At 31.2% G+C, this 19,204-nt stretch overlaps 1 protein-coding gene across 1 annotated transcript; it reads right to left on the reverse strand.

Annotated features, from left to right (window-relative positions):
• Positions 1 to 776: 776 nt before the first annotated feature.
• On the reverse strand, positions 777 to 4,590 carry LOC103499222 (uncharacterized). Its single transcript, XM_008462171.3, has 6 exons — positions 4,123 to 4,590; positions 3,017 to 3,216; positions 2,032 to 2,172; positions 1,822 to 1,902; positions 1,304 to 1,431; positions 777 to 931 (listed from the first exon to the last, which is right to left on the reverse strand). Exons 1-6 carry the CDS (start codon positions 4,430 to 4,432, stop codon positions 898 to 900), a joined length of 894 nt encoding a protein of 297 aa, XP_008460393.1. The 5' UTR covers positions 4,433 to 4,590; the 3' UTR covers positions 777 to 897.
• Positions 4,591 to 19,204: the final 14,614 nt, after the last annotated feature.

Here is a 19,204-nt window from a genome sequence, read left to right on the forward strand (position 1 = left end):
AATACCCTCTACATTTCCAATACCAAACATAGAATTATAGAAAAGAATAATTCGTTGCCAAGCTTAGAAGTTACTATTGTTGAAGTGTGTATGTGCTATGTAGTTGAAGTGTGTTGTTGAAGTGAATGTGCTGTTTTGTTGAATCAATTTTTTTTCCTTTTCTTTTCTTACTATGTTTTGTCAGAATCCATTAGAGCAGTGAAACCATATTTTTGTAACAATTCATTGATATATAGGCATTTTTGTAGGTTTGGTAAGAAAATTTTTGGTTTAAATGTACTTATTTAAATATCTTGTTCGTACCAAAATATATATGTATCAACAATTAAAGCAATATTAGAAAGTATATGTGATTGTATTGGTCTATGTAATGGTATGTGTAATGGCAGGGCAACAAGAAAAATAGGATTATTTAACCTGGTCAACATGATTGTTAAAACTTGAAGCTATTTATCCATTGTTTAAAAAAGAAATTACACGATCAGGTGGATATGATCTAAACAATCGTTTACCATAGCAACACGATCATTTAGATTTGAAGCTCTTATTCCATTATTAAAAAAACTACATGATGTGTATCATGATCGTTTAAAATATGATTACTTGGGTGCATGTGGCCCATTAATCTCGCGTGTATTTTTTATATTTTTCACCGTGGGCCTGTAGACTTTTTCTACTTTTAAAATTATTTTATATGGTGTAAATATTTTACCGATTTGTTATATTTTTAGAACATTCCTTATGGAAATTAATAGTAATGATTGGAAAAAGATACATGATTAAATTTCCACGAGTTAGCAATTAAGTGTAGCCAACAAAAGGTTTACAAGTATATGCCAAATTTGAAACCTCTAGAATAATGTTCAATTTTCAATTTACTTTGAGAGAAAAAAGACTTTAAACAGGCATCCTCAATTTGCCTTGCACAATACTGCAAATTCAAAATAATAAAATGAATTAGAAAACATAATATAATCCAAAAAAAAAAAAAAAAAACTCAGCCCATAGTTGGAAAAAGATCAAAGGGAAAGAATGATCTAAAACATGGTGTAGTCATAATTGCGCTTCTAAAATGTTAATGTTAAATTGAATTCTAGACTTACAATAGCGATAGAAATCTAACTCTCTTTAAACTATATAATTGTTACCGTATCTATAAAAATGAAGATTTGAATATTCAATTTTACAAGTTGTGTGAGTTTTAAGGGGTTTAATTTTGGAATTGAAAGTTCGAAGATATAATGTCCATATACTCTGAGGATCATTTTACAATTTTGAAATTTGAAAAAGGAAGAATCTTTACCTTTTTATATAGTAATAACAGAAGTCGGTTAAGATAAAGGATTGAATCATTTCCGCAATGAAAGCCGCCATGAACCAAAAATAACCATTCCCAACCAATAACAAATATTCTCCACGAGTTTCATATACCTAAAAAAAATATTTAATACAATTATATGATAATAAATTTTGAGAATTATTGTCTAAAAAATGCGAATGTAATTAGATAAAATATTTAGGTCCCATATTGGTAATATTTTATAGGGTTTGAAAAGAGTTGTATGAGTTTTTCCAATTTGTTATAATTGTTTTCATATTTTCAAGGTAAAGATATTTTGTATTTTTAGTTAATATTTAGAAAATGGAAATAAGTTTTTGAAACAGAAGAAATATTTAGTTTTTACAATATAAATACAAGACATAAAAATTGTAATTGGATTTGGAAGTTGTATTTAGAATATTATTATAATCTAAAATAAAAAAAGAAAAAAGAAAAGGAAAAAACAAAGGGTAATGCATGAGATTGCTATGGAAAAAAACCTGAATAATCCAATGAGCAAAAGCCAAGAATCTAGAAATCCCCAAAGCAAACACATAATGGGCTGTGAAAGGCTCAATCATCTGCCAAACAAATGCATTATCAAAATGGAACCAATAAATTATTAAAGTAGTATCATTTTGATAAATCAAATAATAATAAAAAAAAAAAAAAAAAAAAAAAAAAACTGAAAGAAATTGAGGTTAAATTACCTTAGCATTTTGCATAAGCCTAAGCTGAGGCAACACTGAAAAAGATTCTAAGTAAACACCAAACGCCCACAACACACGAACCACGTAATTATGGTGTGTGTAAGGAAAAATGAAGAATGAAAGAACCATAGAAGGCACCACCTAATTTCACACAATAACTAAATATCAAATCAATTTTACTCTAAAAATAATCAAAGTTAAATGCTAACTCATAAATGCCCGTATATTTAATTATGTTTAAATACCAGTTTACTATGATCTATCTATTTTTGGATTGAAATTTTTTGCACGAAACACTTCTTATTCTCCACATTAGCCATATATTGGAATTAAACGTTTTTTTTATTGAATTAATGATGTTGAATTTCACAAATAGAAGTTAAAGTATGGTCACTTTTTTAAATTACATACCAAAAATATCAATTGATACTCTTAAACTTAATTAGAATTATCAATTTAAAACAATGAAATTTTTGGTAAGTTATCAATTTATACCCTATATCATGGTCTGCTTGGGATAAACGTAGTGTAAGACGTTATTTTGTGAATAAACACCGGGACTTCTATAAACGAATCAACGTATGGACTATCAATTAGGGTTCCTTAGAAAATAGTCCATGTACCAATTCTAATTATATTCATTCCATTAATCTGACATGTGAAGAAGTCAAAATGTATAACAATGGATGCATTGACGCTTTTCAAAGGTAAATGTAGACAGTGAGTTTAAATTCTCAAAGTTTAGAGGTATAAATTGAGATTTTCAGAAGTAAAGTGACCAAAACGAACATTTTGAAAATAGATAGACCAAAACTAAAAGTGATGAGGCACCTATCTAGTTTAGTACAATTTATGTCCAAAGTCATGACCACTAAACTAAAAGAAGCATGAAGGTGATAAGTTAGCATAAGGTCAGTTAGTTGTATAAATATTTTGTGAAGATAGGGAATAGAAACGAGGAGAGAAAGGGAAAGATTGTACTTACGACATAATACAAATGGAAGTTGTCAAGGGATTTGGAATAGGTGTTTTTCAACTTGAAGCGAATCATGTAGATAACCCAAGCAGTGGAGAGGAAAGTAATGAGGTCCAAAAGTGTGTAAATATCAACTTCCATTATTGTCCCACACACCAATCTTACAACAAGGAACAATGCTGTGAGTTCTTGACTTTTTGAAGATAGACCTGTTTTCATTACCAAAAAAATACCCCTATAAGAAACCACATATTTATTATGTATGTTTATTCAATTGGGTACCATTGAATCATAGTTACGCTATCTCTCCTACACTTTGCCTTTCAAATTTTTATTTGATTCCTAAATTTTAATATGCTATACACCTTCCTATTCCACGCTTAGCATTTGACTTTGACTTTCAGTTAATTAACTTCAAATAATTATGACATTAAGTTTTTTTTTTTTTTTTTAAATTAAATTTAATAGTGATGAAAATTGAGTGAAGAATAATTATTCATAAACATTTAAAAGAAGGTATTTAGTAAAAGCAAAACATAAAATAAAATTGTACATCTCAAAACCTACCAAGTTGAAAAAAAAGTTCAAAACCTAAGCCATGTTTCGTAAATATTGGTTTTTAGTTTTTGAAAATTAAATCTAAAAATATTTGTTCCAACTTTAAATTTTGTATTTTATTAAATGCTTTTTTACTGCTACTTTCAAAAACTGAGTCAAAATTTTAAAATTAAAAAAAATTATTTTTGATTTTAGAAAGCAAAACATGGGAAGAAATTAATCTTAATTTTTAGAAACTAGAAAAATAGGTATCAAAGAGGCTTAATAAAAAAAATAGCAATTAAATTCAAATGTCACAAATAAAGAAAGATATTTTAAAACTTAAAAACCAAATATTATAAATATATTGGAAAAAACATTTTCATTTATTTTATTTTTAAAAAGAAAATCAATTGACCTTTAAAATCGCCAAAAGAAAAAGGAAAAAACCCTAATGTAAGAAATTCTTAATCCTCACCAAACAAACAACCTACTAAAATTTCAATTATTGGCGGCATTTTCAAACACAAATCCCAAAATTTAAAAAAAAAAAAAAATAAGGAGAAAGAAGAACTCGCCGGAGCAGGTTTTATGAGTGGTGAGCTTGTAAGCGAGGACGAGAAGCCCGACGGCGTGAATTGATTCTCCGGCCATAAAGAAGTAATTATGATTGTGAACAGTATGCTTCAAAATCACCAACGCAAACATCGCAACGGCCACCAAAATACCAATCCTCGCCGCGAAGGATCGCCGCTTCAACCATTCCGCCACCGCTTGACTCATCCTTCTCCTCCAAATCGGGCGATTTTTCTTCGATTCATCGCCGTCGCTCGAGATCGGAACCCTACCCGAACCGAAATTGATCGGATAAGAACCAAGGGAAGTCATCTACAAAGAGATAAATCGAGAGGATGAATTGAGAGACAAAGAGAGAGAGAGAGGCGCTTTTAAGAGGGGAAGAATTGGGGGAAATGGATGTGAAGGATTTTCCGATGGGGTTGAAATGGTTGCCATTTATGCAGAGAAGAACATTTAATTGAAATTGGTAAGAGATACGGTGAAATGAACTCATCCAGTCTTTCTTTTTTCTTTTTTAGAAAAAATGACAAAAAAGGTATAAATTTAGAGTAATTTTGGAAATAATTATAATTTAAATTGTGTTAATTAAAAAAAAAATTAATACTAAAATTGAGGTAGGAAGTAAATTAATGATAAAGATAGGGTGGTTTTTGTTTTTACAGCATCAACCTTGTTGGATATGCTATTTATTTATTTTTGTGTATTATAGAACCTAATAAGAAAAAAAAATCCAAAAGGTTGTAGCAAGATTGGTGTCATTGGATGGCCTTTCGTTAGGAGTTACAAATAAAATCTAACATGTTTTTAAAAACACAGAGTTCATAATATCATGTTTGCGTGTGTGCGCGCGCGCGGGGGCAGAACAAGGCTCCTCTCCTTCAAATCATTTTTCCCTTTTGAGTTGTAAGTTATTTATATTTTATGTTTGGTAGGTTGTCCTCATTATTTGTTTCCTTTTGCTAATTTGGTGTTTATATCTTGATCCTTAGGTTTGGACATTTATAATTTTCTCTTAACTCATTCAATACCTTTCAAAACAAAGCCTTTTGTTTAATTTTTGCCATCATCAACTGAAATTATAATATCAATAATCTAATCTTATTTGTATTCGCTTTTCAAAAAAAAATAAGAGTCCACTATAATTTTTAAATGCAATCGAATTGATCATTCTCGACTTTGCAATCAAATTATGTTTGTTAATTTTAGATTTAGCTATATGAGCCTCACAATCCATTACCATCCCTATGATTAGAGATAACCGTATAAATAGGGAAATGAAAAATAGCAAATCCCAAAAATAATTTGATTTATGGCAAAACTGGAGATTTTTTTTTTGACTTTTTTGTCCGAATATACCCTCTATAAATGGCAATTCTTCTCATTGTATAAGTCAAAAAATTAGGTAAAATATTACCGATCACAGTGTATTTTTAAACAACACTCATTTTTTGTAAATCTTAACTAAATATGATATTTTCTTGTTGGAAAAAATTGCATTCAACATCCCCTAGATATATGGCTCTCGTTTCAACCAGATTTACAAATTATTAAAATTTAAATCAATCAATTAACAATTTTTTATATTTTTATAATTCATAATATATATGTTTAATAACGATTTGAATTCAAATTTTAGATAATACCCCTAAAATAATGAAAAATACAAATACAATACTTCGGATTCTTTAGATTTCATAGTATTTATTAAAATTTTATTAAATAATACATAATACATATTTTTAATATAAAATTAAATTTAGATTTTATATCATCTCCTAAAATTGTCAATTTGAATTCAAAATATACCTCGTATCTCTAGAATAATGACAAAGATAAATTCAACTATTTTGAATTTTTATTCTTCAAACTATTTATAAAAAATTGACATAAATAATACATAATACATATTTGAGATTTATTCTCTCTATAACGACGCCTCACATTGTTATTTTAAATAAAAAATCTACAATTGTTATCTCTAAAATAATACATAATACGTATCCCTAAATGACGCTAAACTTAAATCGTTGTTTTGAATTCAAATCTTATACCTTATATCTAAAATGATGCTAACGATAACAATTTGAATTTTCAGCTCCTTCATTCTCCTAAAATCGTGCTGATTTAATAATAATTTAGTATAACCGTTTCCACTTTATACGTTTTGAATTTATTCTTATTTTGCTTTTCAAAATCTAACTTGAATTTAAATTTCTTATCATTTCCCTCAAATCTTACCAATTTAATAATATTTTAGGACAATAGTTTTCAGTTAATTATTTTTAGACGTCTTGAATTAATTTTTAGTCGCTTCGCGAAACCAATTATATATTTTTAATAACACATAATATACATTTTTAATAACAATTTGATATTATAATTTAAACAATTTGTTAACAATCTTGGTAATTATTATTAAATAATACATAATATATATTTTTAATAACAATTTGAAATTATATTTTAGAATAGATTCCTTAATCTCAGTGCAAATTACATTTATTCATATTTTTTTATTTTAAAAAATTCTATATTTGGAGGTAAATACGATGTATTTTGTATTTACATTCTTCATTTTTTGAATGGTAAAGTTTGATTAAATTCTTTAAAATTTAAGTACGCTTAAGCTTTCACTTTTGTCGATATACTAATTTTTCTATCTTGCGTATTGAAATTTATTTTTCAATCTTAACAAAAAAAATTATTTATTTAATTCAATTAGAATGGTAAACCAAGTTTAGAGGGTATAATTTTTAGATGATAAGGATTTTCTTTTGTTAAATGATTATTTATGTTTGTTATTTAAATGTAAAGTAAAAGCATATCTTTTTAGAAAAAAATAAATTTATGTTATTGAATTCCTAATTTTAAAAGATGGGAAAAATTATCTTATAAATTTTAAGATTATTTGATATTTAATTGAAATTGTTGGGATTTGAAATTTGTTATATTTTTTAAATTTGAGGTTTTTATTAATCAAATCATAATTTATTATTTTTTTACTAATAATTTATATAAGAAAATTATTATTTATTTATTAATAATTTTATTTCTTATTCAATTGAAGTTGTTGGGGTTTGAAATTGATTGAAATTGTTCTATAAATTTAAGAATTCTTTTAAAGAAAATTAAGATTCGTCTTAATCAAATAGTAATTTAGTTTTTTATTGTGATGGGATTTTCGGTTTGTAACAATTTGATTTTTTTTTATTAAAAGTATCTTATTTGGTATTTTAAAATTTGTTATGTATTGATATTTTTTAGAGGAGAAAATCAAGATGCTATCGCAATCAATTAATGGTGGTGAATGACCATCGTGGTGAATGACTGTTTGCGCCCATCGTGAATGACTGTTTGCATCGGTCTATCAAGAATTGAGAATGTTGTCAAGGTAATTGGGCATGTCAAGGTAATTGGGCATGTTTTATTAACCATCAATTTAACTAAGTTGCAAGAACCGAATTTGAATGAAAGAAGAAGAAGCAAAACAAATTTTGTTTCTACAAAGATTGAAGGTGTAGGCTTTTCTTTCAATTGAGAGGATTTATTGTGAATGGTTGTTACTTTTTCGAGGGTAATTTACATCAATGGTGATGAAGAAGACGAACGAAGGAAGCTTTACAAATTGGCTTCAATGGAGATGAAGAAGACAAAGAGTTTAGGGGAAATTGATGATTTGATGGTTTTAAGTGCTTTGATTGTTTTGGTAGAGTAAAACTAGGTGGGGGCTGAAATAATTGTGGTTGGAGAGCTTGATTCAATTATGAGGTATTTTTTGTTTTGGAATAATTGTATTTGAGATTGAGTTTTTTTATTAGAGTAGGGGCATTTAAGACATTTTTGCAGGTTTTTTTTCAAATTTTTACAATTTTGTTATATTAACAATTTAAATAAACTTTTGTCATTAAAAGTAAACCTGTAAATTTGCTATTATTTTAATCAGCCCTTACGATTACATGACACTTGTAAACAACAAACATAAGATCCACTTTTTAAATTAAGATTTGATGAATTACCTTTGGTCTGAAGTAAATATGACACTAATTCTTTTTAAGTAATTTATTCTCCACGATTGTGGCAATATTACACAATAACGTAAAAAGAAATAAAAGAGAGGGAGTGTAAATTTTCAATCGTAATTGTGATTTTTTAAAATTTTATTATAACAAAAATCGTAAAGCATATTTTGTACACTTATTTTTAGAAACAACTCCTAATATAACTTTCACAAAAAGTATAAGGAATGTATGGAAAGTATCATTAAAATGAAATATAATTCCCATTATGTATATAGAAGAAGACAAGGATCAAATATCTATACTAACAGGCCTCTACATTGGATCATTCTAATACTATAAGAACTTCGTAGCAATACATGTCAACAAATGTATCTTTTGTCCACACATTTTTAATGAGTGAGCAAAACATCATTTTTGTGATCGAAAATATATGTATAAGCAAAAAGTTATGTGCTCTTAGTAAAAATTATTAGGTTGGAGTTCTAGCAATGCTGATTTTTTAATTTTGCCCATGCATTTTACGTGTAAAGAAATTTTCAATATTTGTCAACGCAATAGGCGTGGGCAAAAACTTTTAAATCCACATTTTTATTTCCCCACAATTTGTTAAAAACTCTATTCTCTTTATTGTCCCCCCCCTATTCTTTTTGCTCCCCTGATTTTTTGTTCCTCTTGTTTTTATCAATTTTAAAAACTCCACCTCTATTCTCTCTATCTCTTCTTATCATCTTTGTTCCCCTCCGCCTAGCCTGCTCCTCTGTCGCTGCACAGCTAGCCTTCTCCTTCGTCTTCGTACAACCTGCTCTTTGCATGTAAGTTTATTTTCATGATTACATAATAAAACCCTAACATTGTATAAAATAATAAATACCAAGAATATTTGAACTAGATGATTCACAAATTAAATTTAGTTAGAGAATATAGCATACATTGATCCATGAATGATCTTTTTTTAGGGATTGTGTTTCTCTCACTTGACCTTCCTTCATGAGACCCTCCTTCATCGTCATACAGCTAGCCTACTGCTTCATCGTCGTACAACCTGCTTTTTTCCGCCACACATTTATGTAAGTTTATTTTCATGATTACACAATAAATCCCTAACATTGTATGAAATAGTAAATACCAAGATATTTGAACTAAACGATTAACAAATTAAATTTGGCCAAAGAATAACATACCTTGATCCATGAATAGTCTTCCGAGGGATTGTGTTTCTCTCACTTGATTTCCCTTTAGAACTTAATTAGGTTTCTTTGTGGAGAAGAATAAAGTACTTAAATGAGGCAATGGGAGTATCAATCCCTAAACCATCATGCTGTTTAATTAGGGCATTATCTTTTTACCTAATAAAATAATAGGCTCAAAAGAGATAAAATAACATATAATGCACATGAGCCACATTAATAATAAATATTATATTTAAAATAATATAACAGTTTGAGACCCTAAACGCGTTTTTCTTGATGCACTGAGATTCAAGCAAAGGGAATAATTAGTGTAAGGAGACTATCATTAAAGAGTTACTCGCATATTGCGGGAAAGTGATGCGATAAAGAAAGTAGAGAGAGACGGTGCGACGAACGATTAGGCGTTGAGCCTACTCCACTTAGAAGATAGTGCAGTCCTTGTGCTAGTATGTCGACGATTGATTTGACCTCGTCGTCCAATCCAAATCCAGGATAAGGATTTGGCGGAGACATGTGGCGTTCTTGATTAGACCGTTCTCATCACCAACATAGGTCATCATTTCTAAGTGAAAAAGTCACTGGAGAAGCCTATAAATAAGAAGGAATCCAGTCAATTGGGATTGTTTTTGTACCCAGTGTTCAGTTAAGAAAGAATTGAGGAAATTTCCCAAGATTCCAGGAATTCCCTAAAGCTTGAGTACCAACAGAACATTTGCAAGGAAGTTCTTGGCCTAGGAGTCAGGCGAAGGAGCTAGTCGATTGTTGAGTGTGAGTGGTTTTTCTTATTAAATATTTTCAAAATAAAAAGGATCTCCAAAATGTGTTTGAATTCTTGAACGTATTTCCTTTAGACCATGAGCTATATGATTTACCTTATGCTTTCCAATTCTCAAAATGTTTATGCCTTAAATATGAATTGAACATCTGTTGGATTAGGATAATGTGACGAAATAATAAAGAATGCATGGAATTTGATAAGATTAAAGGAAATGATCTTTTGTACCCTATACGATAAGAATGACTTATCTTGCTATGTGATATGGAATAAGATGCTCTATTCTTGTTGTCTGATATGGAATAAAATGTTTTATTCATGTTATGTGTTCTTAAGTAGGATGCCCCATACTTGCTGTGCGATCTAGCATTGGAAAATGCATTATGTGAAGTGAAATTTATGGAACTTGCCAAATGTGTTAAGGTTACTCTGAGTAGCTGCAACCTGGCAAAAGAGTGTGGTAAATGCTTGAGCCGAGGAAAGCGTACAAAGATGCAGAATGATTCTGAAATATGAATTGCGATGAAAGAACTGAAACGTAACGTATTCCTTGATAATTATGTTAAATGGTTTAGTAATGATTTGGGTTTAAAAGCAATCTCTCGATAATGCTAAAGACTATTTGCACCGCCTGATTTGGCAAAATGTTTATGACGCATTAACATGATTTTGATGAAAAAAGGATGATGATAAAAGATCTCACTCACTAGACGTTTTCGTCTAACTTTTCAATGTTTGTTTTATCCCCCCTCCAGGTAGCAAAGAATATCCTACGTTGAACTTGCAACCTTGATTGTCTGCTATGCCTTTGTAATCGCATCATTTGGCAGTGGCCACTGTTACCTTACATAGCATGTAGAGCTAGGCGAGAAGAGTCAAGTCACTGGTCTTAAGTCTGTACTTAGCTCTTTTGAAAAATTTGTGTACTGAAACTTAAATGTATTTTCCTGGTTTAATTATCAATGAAGATTATTGTTTCACTTATGTCAATTTTTGTATTTTACATTTATGTATGCATTCATTTTCATTTATTAGGCGATTAACATTTTATCACATGGGTGTGATGTGTTGAATGTCTAGGCAGAACACCTCCACTTGGTTGCATAAAGTAATTTTTGGGGTGGGGTGTGACAGACAGTCGACTCGTATACTGCCAATGAATCCAAGTAGCTACTTTTGTCTCTCTACAATGCACGCCTCTATCGTCAATTGGGTCATTAGGGTAACTCTTCATCTTTGAATAGGTAATCAAATCCCTAAGATTTCAGTTAATTTTATTTATTTTGACATGTAACCTAAAGAATACTGTGGGACTTTTTTTTTTATGTATTAGTTTTCTTATTTGAATATATAATCAAATGCCTAAGACTTTGTTGAAATTTATGTCATAAAACTCGTAGTTTGTGATTTAAAATTATATTTTATTCAATAAAGTAGTTACTGAGGACTTATTAGTGAAAATAGAATACTATAATCTTTTGTCCACACTGGTAACACATACTAGCACCAACAAGACACTGACCTCGATTATTCTCGCCACAACTCTTACATGGGGTTCACCTGACTACACTAGCAACAGACTCCTAACCTATCTGTGATCTTACTACTGATCTAGCAGATTGACTAGGTATTCTCTTGTTCTACCTTTAATAAGCACTATCTGAACTCATATATCTCGATACTTGGCCTCTAAACCAACTCTTAAAGTCTTAACGGCCTGAAACATTTACCCCATATGTAAACCTCCGCTTTCACGACCTCAATAATTGCTAGCTGTTGAAGCCCCACGATTAAGCTTCATTGTTGACTTCTCCTCTACTATACACTGCTCCACGAAGAGCAATCTCCATTAACTCTGAAAAATTTGTCCACTTAGCAATGACTGTAACTAGGGTGCGTATCTCAAAATGCAACCTTCTTTCAAACCTTCAGCACGTGTCACTCTCAGATGCCACAATAACATCAACGTACCGTGAAAGTTCGATATACTTCCTCTCGTACTTGACCATTAAAAGTGACCCTTGCTTCAACCCCAGAAACTTATCCCTCTTTGCCTCACAGTATGTGCTAGAATAATACTTATCTTCAAATATGACTCTAGAAGTCTGCCAGTCTAAAGTACGTACATCACTACGCTTGGGTAATATGGATTTCCATCATTCCTTTGCCTCTCTTTGCAGTAGGAATATGGCCAATTTGACTTTTTGTTCCTCAAGACAACTCATCACATCAAAACATTTCTCTAGCATATTTAACCAAACCTCAGCGCCAGCCAGATCTGTGGAACCCTCAAACATAGTGGCTCCTAATTTCTTCAGTCATTCTATTCCGTATATCTTTTCTGGATCACTAAACCCTGCTCTATCTGGCCTACCAATCTCTTATGCAGATCTAGCAAACTGCTCATTTTTTACCCTTGTTTGAACTCTCGCGGTACTGGATCCCCTTTCTGATTGACCCTTGGAAGAAAGAATTATGTGTCCTAGATACTTATGCCACAACTTGCTTCATCTAGTTTAGACAAGCTGTACACAACATTCTCCAAATCAAAATCCCAGAGATAACAATTGTCAAATAATTTAGTTTCTTTGGTTAGGGGTGTAAACAGGTTGGTTGGGTTGGCAACCTAAATAACCCGAATTAATTTCCCAACCCAACCCAACCCATATTTTACACCCCGAGTTTTGTATTATACCTATGATCCTTATTGAGCTTTGTTAAGAGAGCATGTGGTAGATGCTATGTTTTAAAAAAATAAGGTGCACACCTTTTGTGAAGCCCCAAGGCTCAAAGCCTTAGCCCTTAGACTCTTTAATTATTTTCGAAAACTAGTAAAATAACTACGACTTTTCCTTCTTTATTAACTAAAATAGTCAAATTTACTAAGCTTGAAAGCAAAATTCCTTATGTTTAGAGGCTTGCTTTCATGTCCATGACAACTATGATTTCTTTTCTTTATATAGTATTATATGGTCAGCCTCACAAACAACAATCTGCGCTTTTACTTCTTTTTTTTTTTTTTTTTTTTTTGCCTATGACTGATGAGCTTTATCGTGCCTTGAACTTTAGAAGCACCGGATAAATGAAGCTTCAAGATTAGGATTGAACCTCACTCAAAAATGGAAAAAAAATGGTTGAAAAAAAAAACAAGAACAAGGTAAAGTTTAGACTTTAATTATGATATAAAATTTAAAACTCAATTGCGAAGGGGAATGTGGTAGCTGAAGCTTCAATATTAAGGTTGAAATGCAAAACTCAAAAAATAGTATATTTACAGATATACGTATAGTATAGCTATAATATAAGAAGAACAATGATGAAGGATTATAGAAAAAGATGAATGTAATAAGCTTACCACTTCGGGAAAGATCAATAAAAGATAAAACTTTACCAGGGTAAAGAGAAATGACATCAAAATGCAAATATGAATATTATGGTTATTGAAATCACATCACAATCAGAAAAAGTAAAGAAGCAGCTTCAACAATAGAGTCTTTTAGACAAAAGTTCGTGACAAGTTACAATTCATGTCTCGAGAATTTGAGTATTTCGAAGCTAGAATTTGAAAATGCCGTCTTTGATGACTTTTGTTAAATGAAGGCATTTTTCATGAATTTCCAGCTCCTTTAACCCCTGAAAAGAGTGAGGTTGATGAGCGCAAAAACATAACGTTGCAGGAAATGGCTCTTGTAATGCTGTATGACAAGTCTCTTCCTTTATACTTTTGGACAGAAGTTTTGAATAGTGTCTACCACATTCACAGTAATCATATTTCTCTTCATCCCGGTATGTCATTCACCAACTATCAATTGTGGAACGGATGTATGCTAAATATAAGGTATTTTCATGTTTTCGATAGTACTTATTATATTCTAGGAAAGATAGGGAGTTTCATCGTAAATAGGACTCTAAGTCAGATGAAAGGATGTTTCTTGGTTACTTTACAAATAGCAGAGCTTTCAAAGTGTTTAATAAACGCAACAGAACTATTATGGAGTCTATAAACGTTGTCAATAATGACACAATTGAATGATCGGTAAAGCATAGAGATAATGATCATGTTTTCTTCCCTATGAGTTCATCTCCTAATGGTAAATGTAGTTCAAATAATTCTACTCCAGTCAATAGTAGGAGGACTAACTCCGTAGTGTCCTTAACTGTCAATGAGCCAAACAGTGCTCCCGTTGTCGATCCGCCAGTTATTGACTCTGGGGATGACTCCATAGACATTAATTTAACTGTTTCATCAGTTGTCAAAGCAATTTCTCCGTCAGCTCACATTATCAATAATCATTCATCCAACTGTGTTATATAAGAGATATACAATGGAATTACAGCTTGTAAAAAGAAACGTCGTGATTATGCTAAAATGATTATGAATGTTTGTTATATGTCCCCTATTGGACCTACCAATATTAAGAAAGCTTTGAAGGATGAATAGTGGATTGTTGCTATGCAAGAGGAGTTACTTTAATTTGAACATAACCAAGTCTGAGAGTTGGTTCCAAAATCGGCTCGAGCTAATATTAGTAAAACATAGTGGGTATTTTGAAATAAAATTGATGAGTAAAGATTTGTCACCAAGAACAAGGCTTGCCTTGTTGCACAAGGATATGCTCAAATTGAAGGTGTGGATTTTTGTGAAACATTTGTCCCAGTTGCATGTCTTGAGGCCATTCGATTGCTACTTGGTTTAGGTTTTATTCGCAAAGTTAAGTTGTATCAAATGGAGTTAAAAATGTGTTCTTAAATTGTTTTCTCAATGAAGAACTGCATGTTGCTCAACGAAAAGGTTTTGTGGATCCCTTAAATCCAGATCATGTGTATAAACAGCACAAAACATTGTGTGGGCTTAAGCAAGCTCCTTGGGCTTCGTAAGAGCGCTTAGCTGAGTTTATTTCTCAACAAGGTTGTTGTAGAGGAAGAGTTGACAGGAATATGTTTATCAAACATTCGGGACAAGAATTTTTTGTTGCACAATTGTATGTTGATGTATCATATTTGATGGATCGCCTAAAGCTCTTGTGACGAGGTTTGTTGGTCAAATGCAATCCAAATTCAAAATAAGCATGGTAGGTGAGCTGACTTTCTTTTTGGGTTTCCAAAATTGACAGTGTCATAATGGGAATTTTCTATCTCAAGAGAAGTACGTTAAAAGCATGGTCAAGAAGTTTTGTCTTGATAAGTCTAAACCTAAAAGGATGTCTGCTGCTTCCCATACCAAAATATCAGAAGATGATTCTAGAGAAAAAGTTGATGAGAGTATGTATTGCAGTATTATTGGAAGTCTTTTATACTTAACTGCTAGTAGATCTGATATTACCTTTGTAGTTTGAGTTTGTGCTCATTATCAATCAGATCCTTGTGCTTTTCATCCTCACTATGCTAAAAGAATTCTAAAATACATTCTTGGTGAAGGGATAAAAAGCCCTTTATAACGGAAGAATTATTGAGACCCAATTTTAATTGAAACCTTAAAAAATACCAATACATTGGCAAAAATTACAAAACTAACTTTTTATGGTTAAACATGCTTTGAAGAAAATACAGAGAAGAAGAACTTACTTTTGTTGACGACTCTAAATCTACTAAACACCAACTTGGGGCACCACCACTTGGAAACCTTTCTATTCTTTGAATGAGATTGTTTATGGGAACCAAATTGGATTGAAGGAATTTTTCTTTACAGAGAAAAATTTTTCAGAGAGAATGGGAGTGTCTCAGTCTTCATAAAACTCACCCCTCAAAACTTTTGTTACGCAAAAATTCCATCTTCTTCAGACGGAAGAAGTGGGAAGTTGAGAGAATATATGAAAACGTGGGAAAAACACCCACGTTCCTATTAATTTAATAAATAAATATTAAATTAATATATATTAAAATAATTAATTAAATTAAATTAAATTAATAATTAATTGAATAATATTTAATTAATATTTCATTTAAATCATATTTAAATGAATATCTCTCGCATAACCTATAGTTTAATTTAATTAATTTAATTAATCAAATTAAACTAAACTATTAATTAATTCTCAAATTAATTAATTTCTAAATTAAATATCTTATATTTAATTTAATCCAAAATTTGAATCATATTCAAATATAAATTTCTCTCATAACCTATAGTTTTAATATATATCAAATACACATTAAATTTTAACCTATAGTTTTAATATGAATCTAATTCACATTAAACTAATATTTGAACTCATTCAAATATTTTATTCTATCGTAATTTAATTTTGAATCATATCCAAAATTGAATTTATATAATAAAATCTAATTAAAATATAAACTTTATATTATAATGTATCAATATACATTATATTAATTTCCAAAGTAAATTTGAACATTTTAAATTACAACCAATATAAATAAATCTCAATACTCTTTATGAGCTAGGAAGAGGACCTAATGGACCTACAGATCAGAAGCTACAACGATATGAGATTAATTAACTAAACTCATTAACCACATTAATCTATATTTGTTAACTGTGTATATACTCCACTAAAGACTCACAACTGAACTCTTCTCATTGTAGATATATTTATGTGTCCACGGATATAGACCAATACCAGTAAGTTAGTCCTTCACAAGTGTTCATAACACCAGCTGGGTCAAATTACCGTTTTACCCCTGGGTTACTTCTAGTCCTTAAATACCAGTACTCCTCTAATAAACAACCTGTTTATGATCCAACCACTAAACAGAAACCTCTCTTGTACCATAGAGAGGGTAGGACCCTTTGTTCAAGTCTCAGAGACACCATTTACGAGAACACTTATCTACTTACGCTAAAGGTGGGAATGAGTGAATTCCATCTTGTGTGATTATGTTCCTAGCTTCCCACTCGATCTTGTTTCCAAAATGATAAGCATATTGAGTCGGTAATCTGGCCACTCTCACCCTTACAAATCAAAGGACAATCCCTCGCAAACAGGAGTTCATAATACACTCAGGATTAAGACTAAGTCACCGAGGTCATCCTAATGAAATAGAAATCCAACTAGTTAACGGAGTTACATCTAGTGATTATTATTTTGTGATCCAGTCTTATGCAAACTCATTGCATAGGATACCCTCACTCGCATGTCGCATACATAAACGCATTGGATCAATGTGTTTGTATCAAATACAAAATGAGCTGTATCCATAGTGTTAACAGGATAAGGTACCTAATCTTAACCCTATAGTATAGACCCTTTAAGCTGATCTTAAGCATTGATCCCCGTATGTCTCTACATACTGTTTAAGATTCATCAAACAACTTAGGATGTTAGTTTACTGGATTTAGGTTATTAAGACAAAACTAATAATATAATCAATAACATTTATTGAAACTATAATAATAAAACACTTTATTAATAACGGTCAATTGATTATATTTACTATCTACAAGTCTTAGGACATAAAGCCCAACACTCGTTACCATGGAGTATGGTCTATGGTACTCTTTTGATACTACCTCGATGCTTGTTGGTACTGTAAAGCAGATTAGGCAGGGTGTTTTGAAGACTGCAGGAGTACTTCAGGTGGTTTTTTTTCTAGGGAATAACTTGATTGCTTGGTTCAACAAGCAACATAATTGTGTATCTCTCTCTATAGTAGAGGTAGAATATATTGCAGCTAGTAGTAGTTGTACTCAACTGGTGTGGATGAAATAGATGCTTTTTTAATATGAGATTTCTCAAAATTCTATGGTGCTATATTGTGATAACATGAATGCGATCAGCATATCCAAGAATCCTATTCAGTGTAATCGTATTAAACACATTGTTATTCTCTATCACTTTATACGAGAATTGGTTAAAACAGAAGTGATTGTTTTAAACCATGTTTGAAATCTTGTTCAGTTTGATAATATTATCATTAAACCCTTGGACACCACTATCTTTTAAGATTTACGGACTGGGCTTGTTGTTTGTAAATACATCCATAGCAATTAAAGTTTCTTTGTGGGTTTTTTTTAGGCTTTTCTATGGGGTTATTATTTTTGGGCCTCTTTCAATTATTCGACCCACAAGGTAGATATTTAAATTTGCTTTCTTTGATTTTTCATTTTCGCAAGACTCTTCTTCTCCCTTGGGTTGTGTTTACTTCCATTGATTACCAGTCATGTCCGTCACTTCAATTGTTGCACTTTGGTGACTTGTAGTGTCTTCATTTGTCAAAATGGTTTCCACTCACTAAGGGCATTATCGATTTGTTGCTTCTGTTTCACCTGTTGTAATGTCAACTTCTTCCCACTCCAACTCTGAACCTGTTATTCCTCCAAAACCTAAAAGGTTCAAGATGGTTTTGGTTCAAAGTCCATTGATGCATCATTGTAGTCAGGTTGCTTTTCGACAAGCTTCATAGTCATCTGGTTTGTTGCATGATTATGTTGGTTCGTTTGTTGGTGCCTTTGTGGCTCTTTCTACTTCTAGTTCTCATAAGAGCGATCTATTTCTAGTGTTATCAAGCCTCCCCATGTTTCTGCTGCTTCAACATTTGTCTTATCTCACAAGCTTTCTAGTTCGTTCCAACCTCCTACCATGAGTTCTACTAGGGTTCTTGCTCAAAATAGGGTTCCCATTGAGTCTGTCTCTGATTCCTCTAATGATGATGATCATGTTATATTTTTTGCCTAAGTTATTACGACATCTGTTTGTTTCTCAATCTGATTGGGTTCCTCCTACATCCGATGTTGCTGCTTCTGTTGCTCCTATTGCTCCTCTTACGACTCTTATGTCTGATGCTCCTGGTGATTCTTTCTCTCCTTCATGTTATTCAAATGTTGAGTCTGCTCATCTTGACTCTTCGGTTGATTCTAGTACTAATGATTTTGCTTTTGATGGCCTCTGGTTCATTTGTTGAATCTGTAGTTCTTGATACTTCTTTTGTTGCTTCTGTTCCTGATCCTATTGATAATTCTACTTACATTCCTTTTCTGCCTCTTATGTGCCTACTTTTACCTCTGATCCTGTTGGTGCTACTTCCATTGATCTCCCTATTGATCCAGCTGCTTATCCTTCTATTTTTTGTTCTATTGATTAGTTTGATATTCATCCTGTTGTTTCTCGTGCTACATCTAATCCTCGTACAACTTCTC

This window comes from Cucumis melo, chromosome 4 (genome assembly GCF_025177605.1).
Source record: "Cucumis melo cultivar AY chromosome 4, USDA_Cmelo_AY_1.0, whole genome shotgun sequence".
Lineage (NCBI taxonomy): Eukaryota > Viridiplantae > Streptophyta > Magnoliopsida > Cucurbitales > Cucurbitaceae > Cucumis > Cucumis melo.

Bases quoted from the DNA above. Each gene is read 5' to 3' on its own strand.
- LOC103499222 (XM_008462171.3), bottom strand. From the start codon at position 4,432: ATGACTTCCCTTGGTTCTTATCCGATCAATTTCGGTTCGGGTAGGGTT. The intron at 3,217-4,122 runs GCGAGTTCTTCT...TAATGAAAACAG, and splicing joins CACTCATAAAACCTGCTCCG to GTCTATCTTCAAAAAGTCAA. The intron at 932-1,303 runs GTAAAGATTCTT...TTGAATTTGCAG, and splicing joins TGTTATTACTATATAAAAAG to TATTGTGCAAGGCAAATTGA.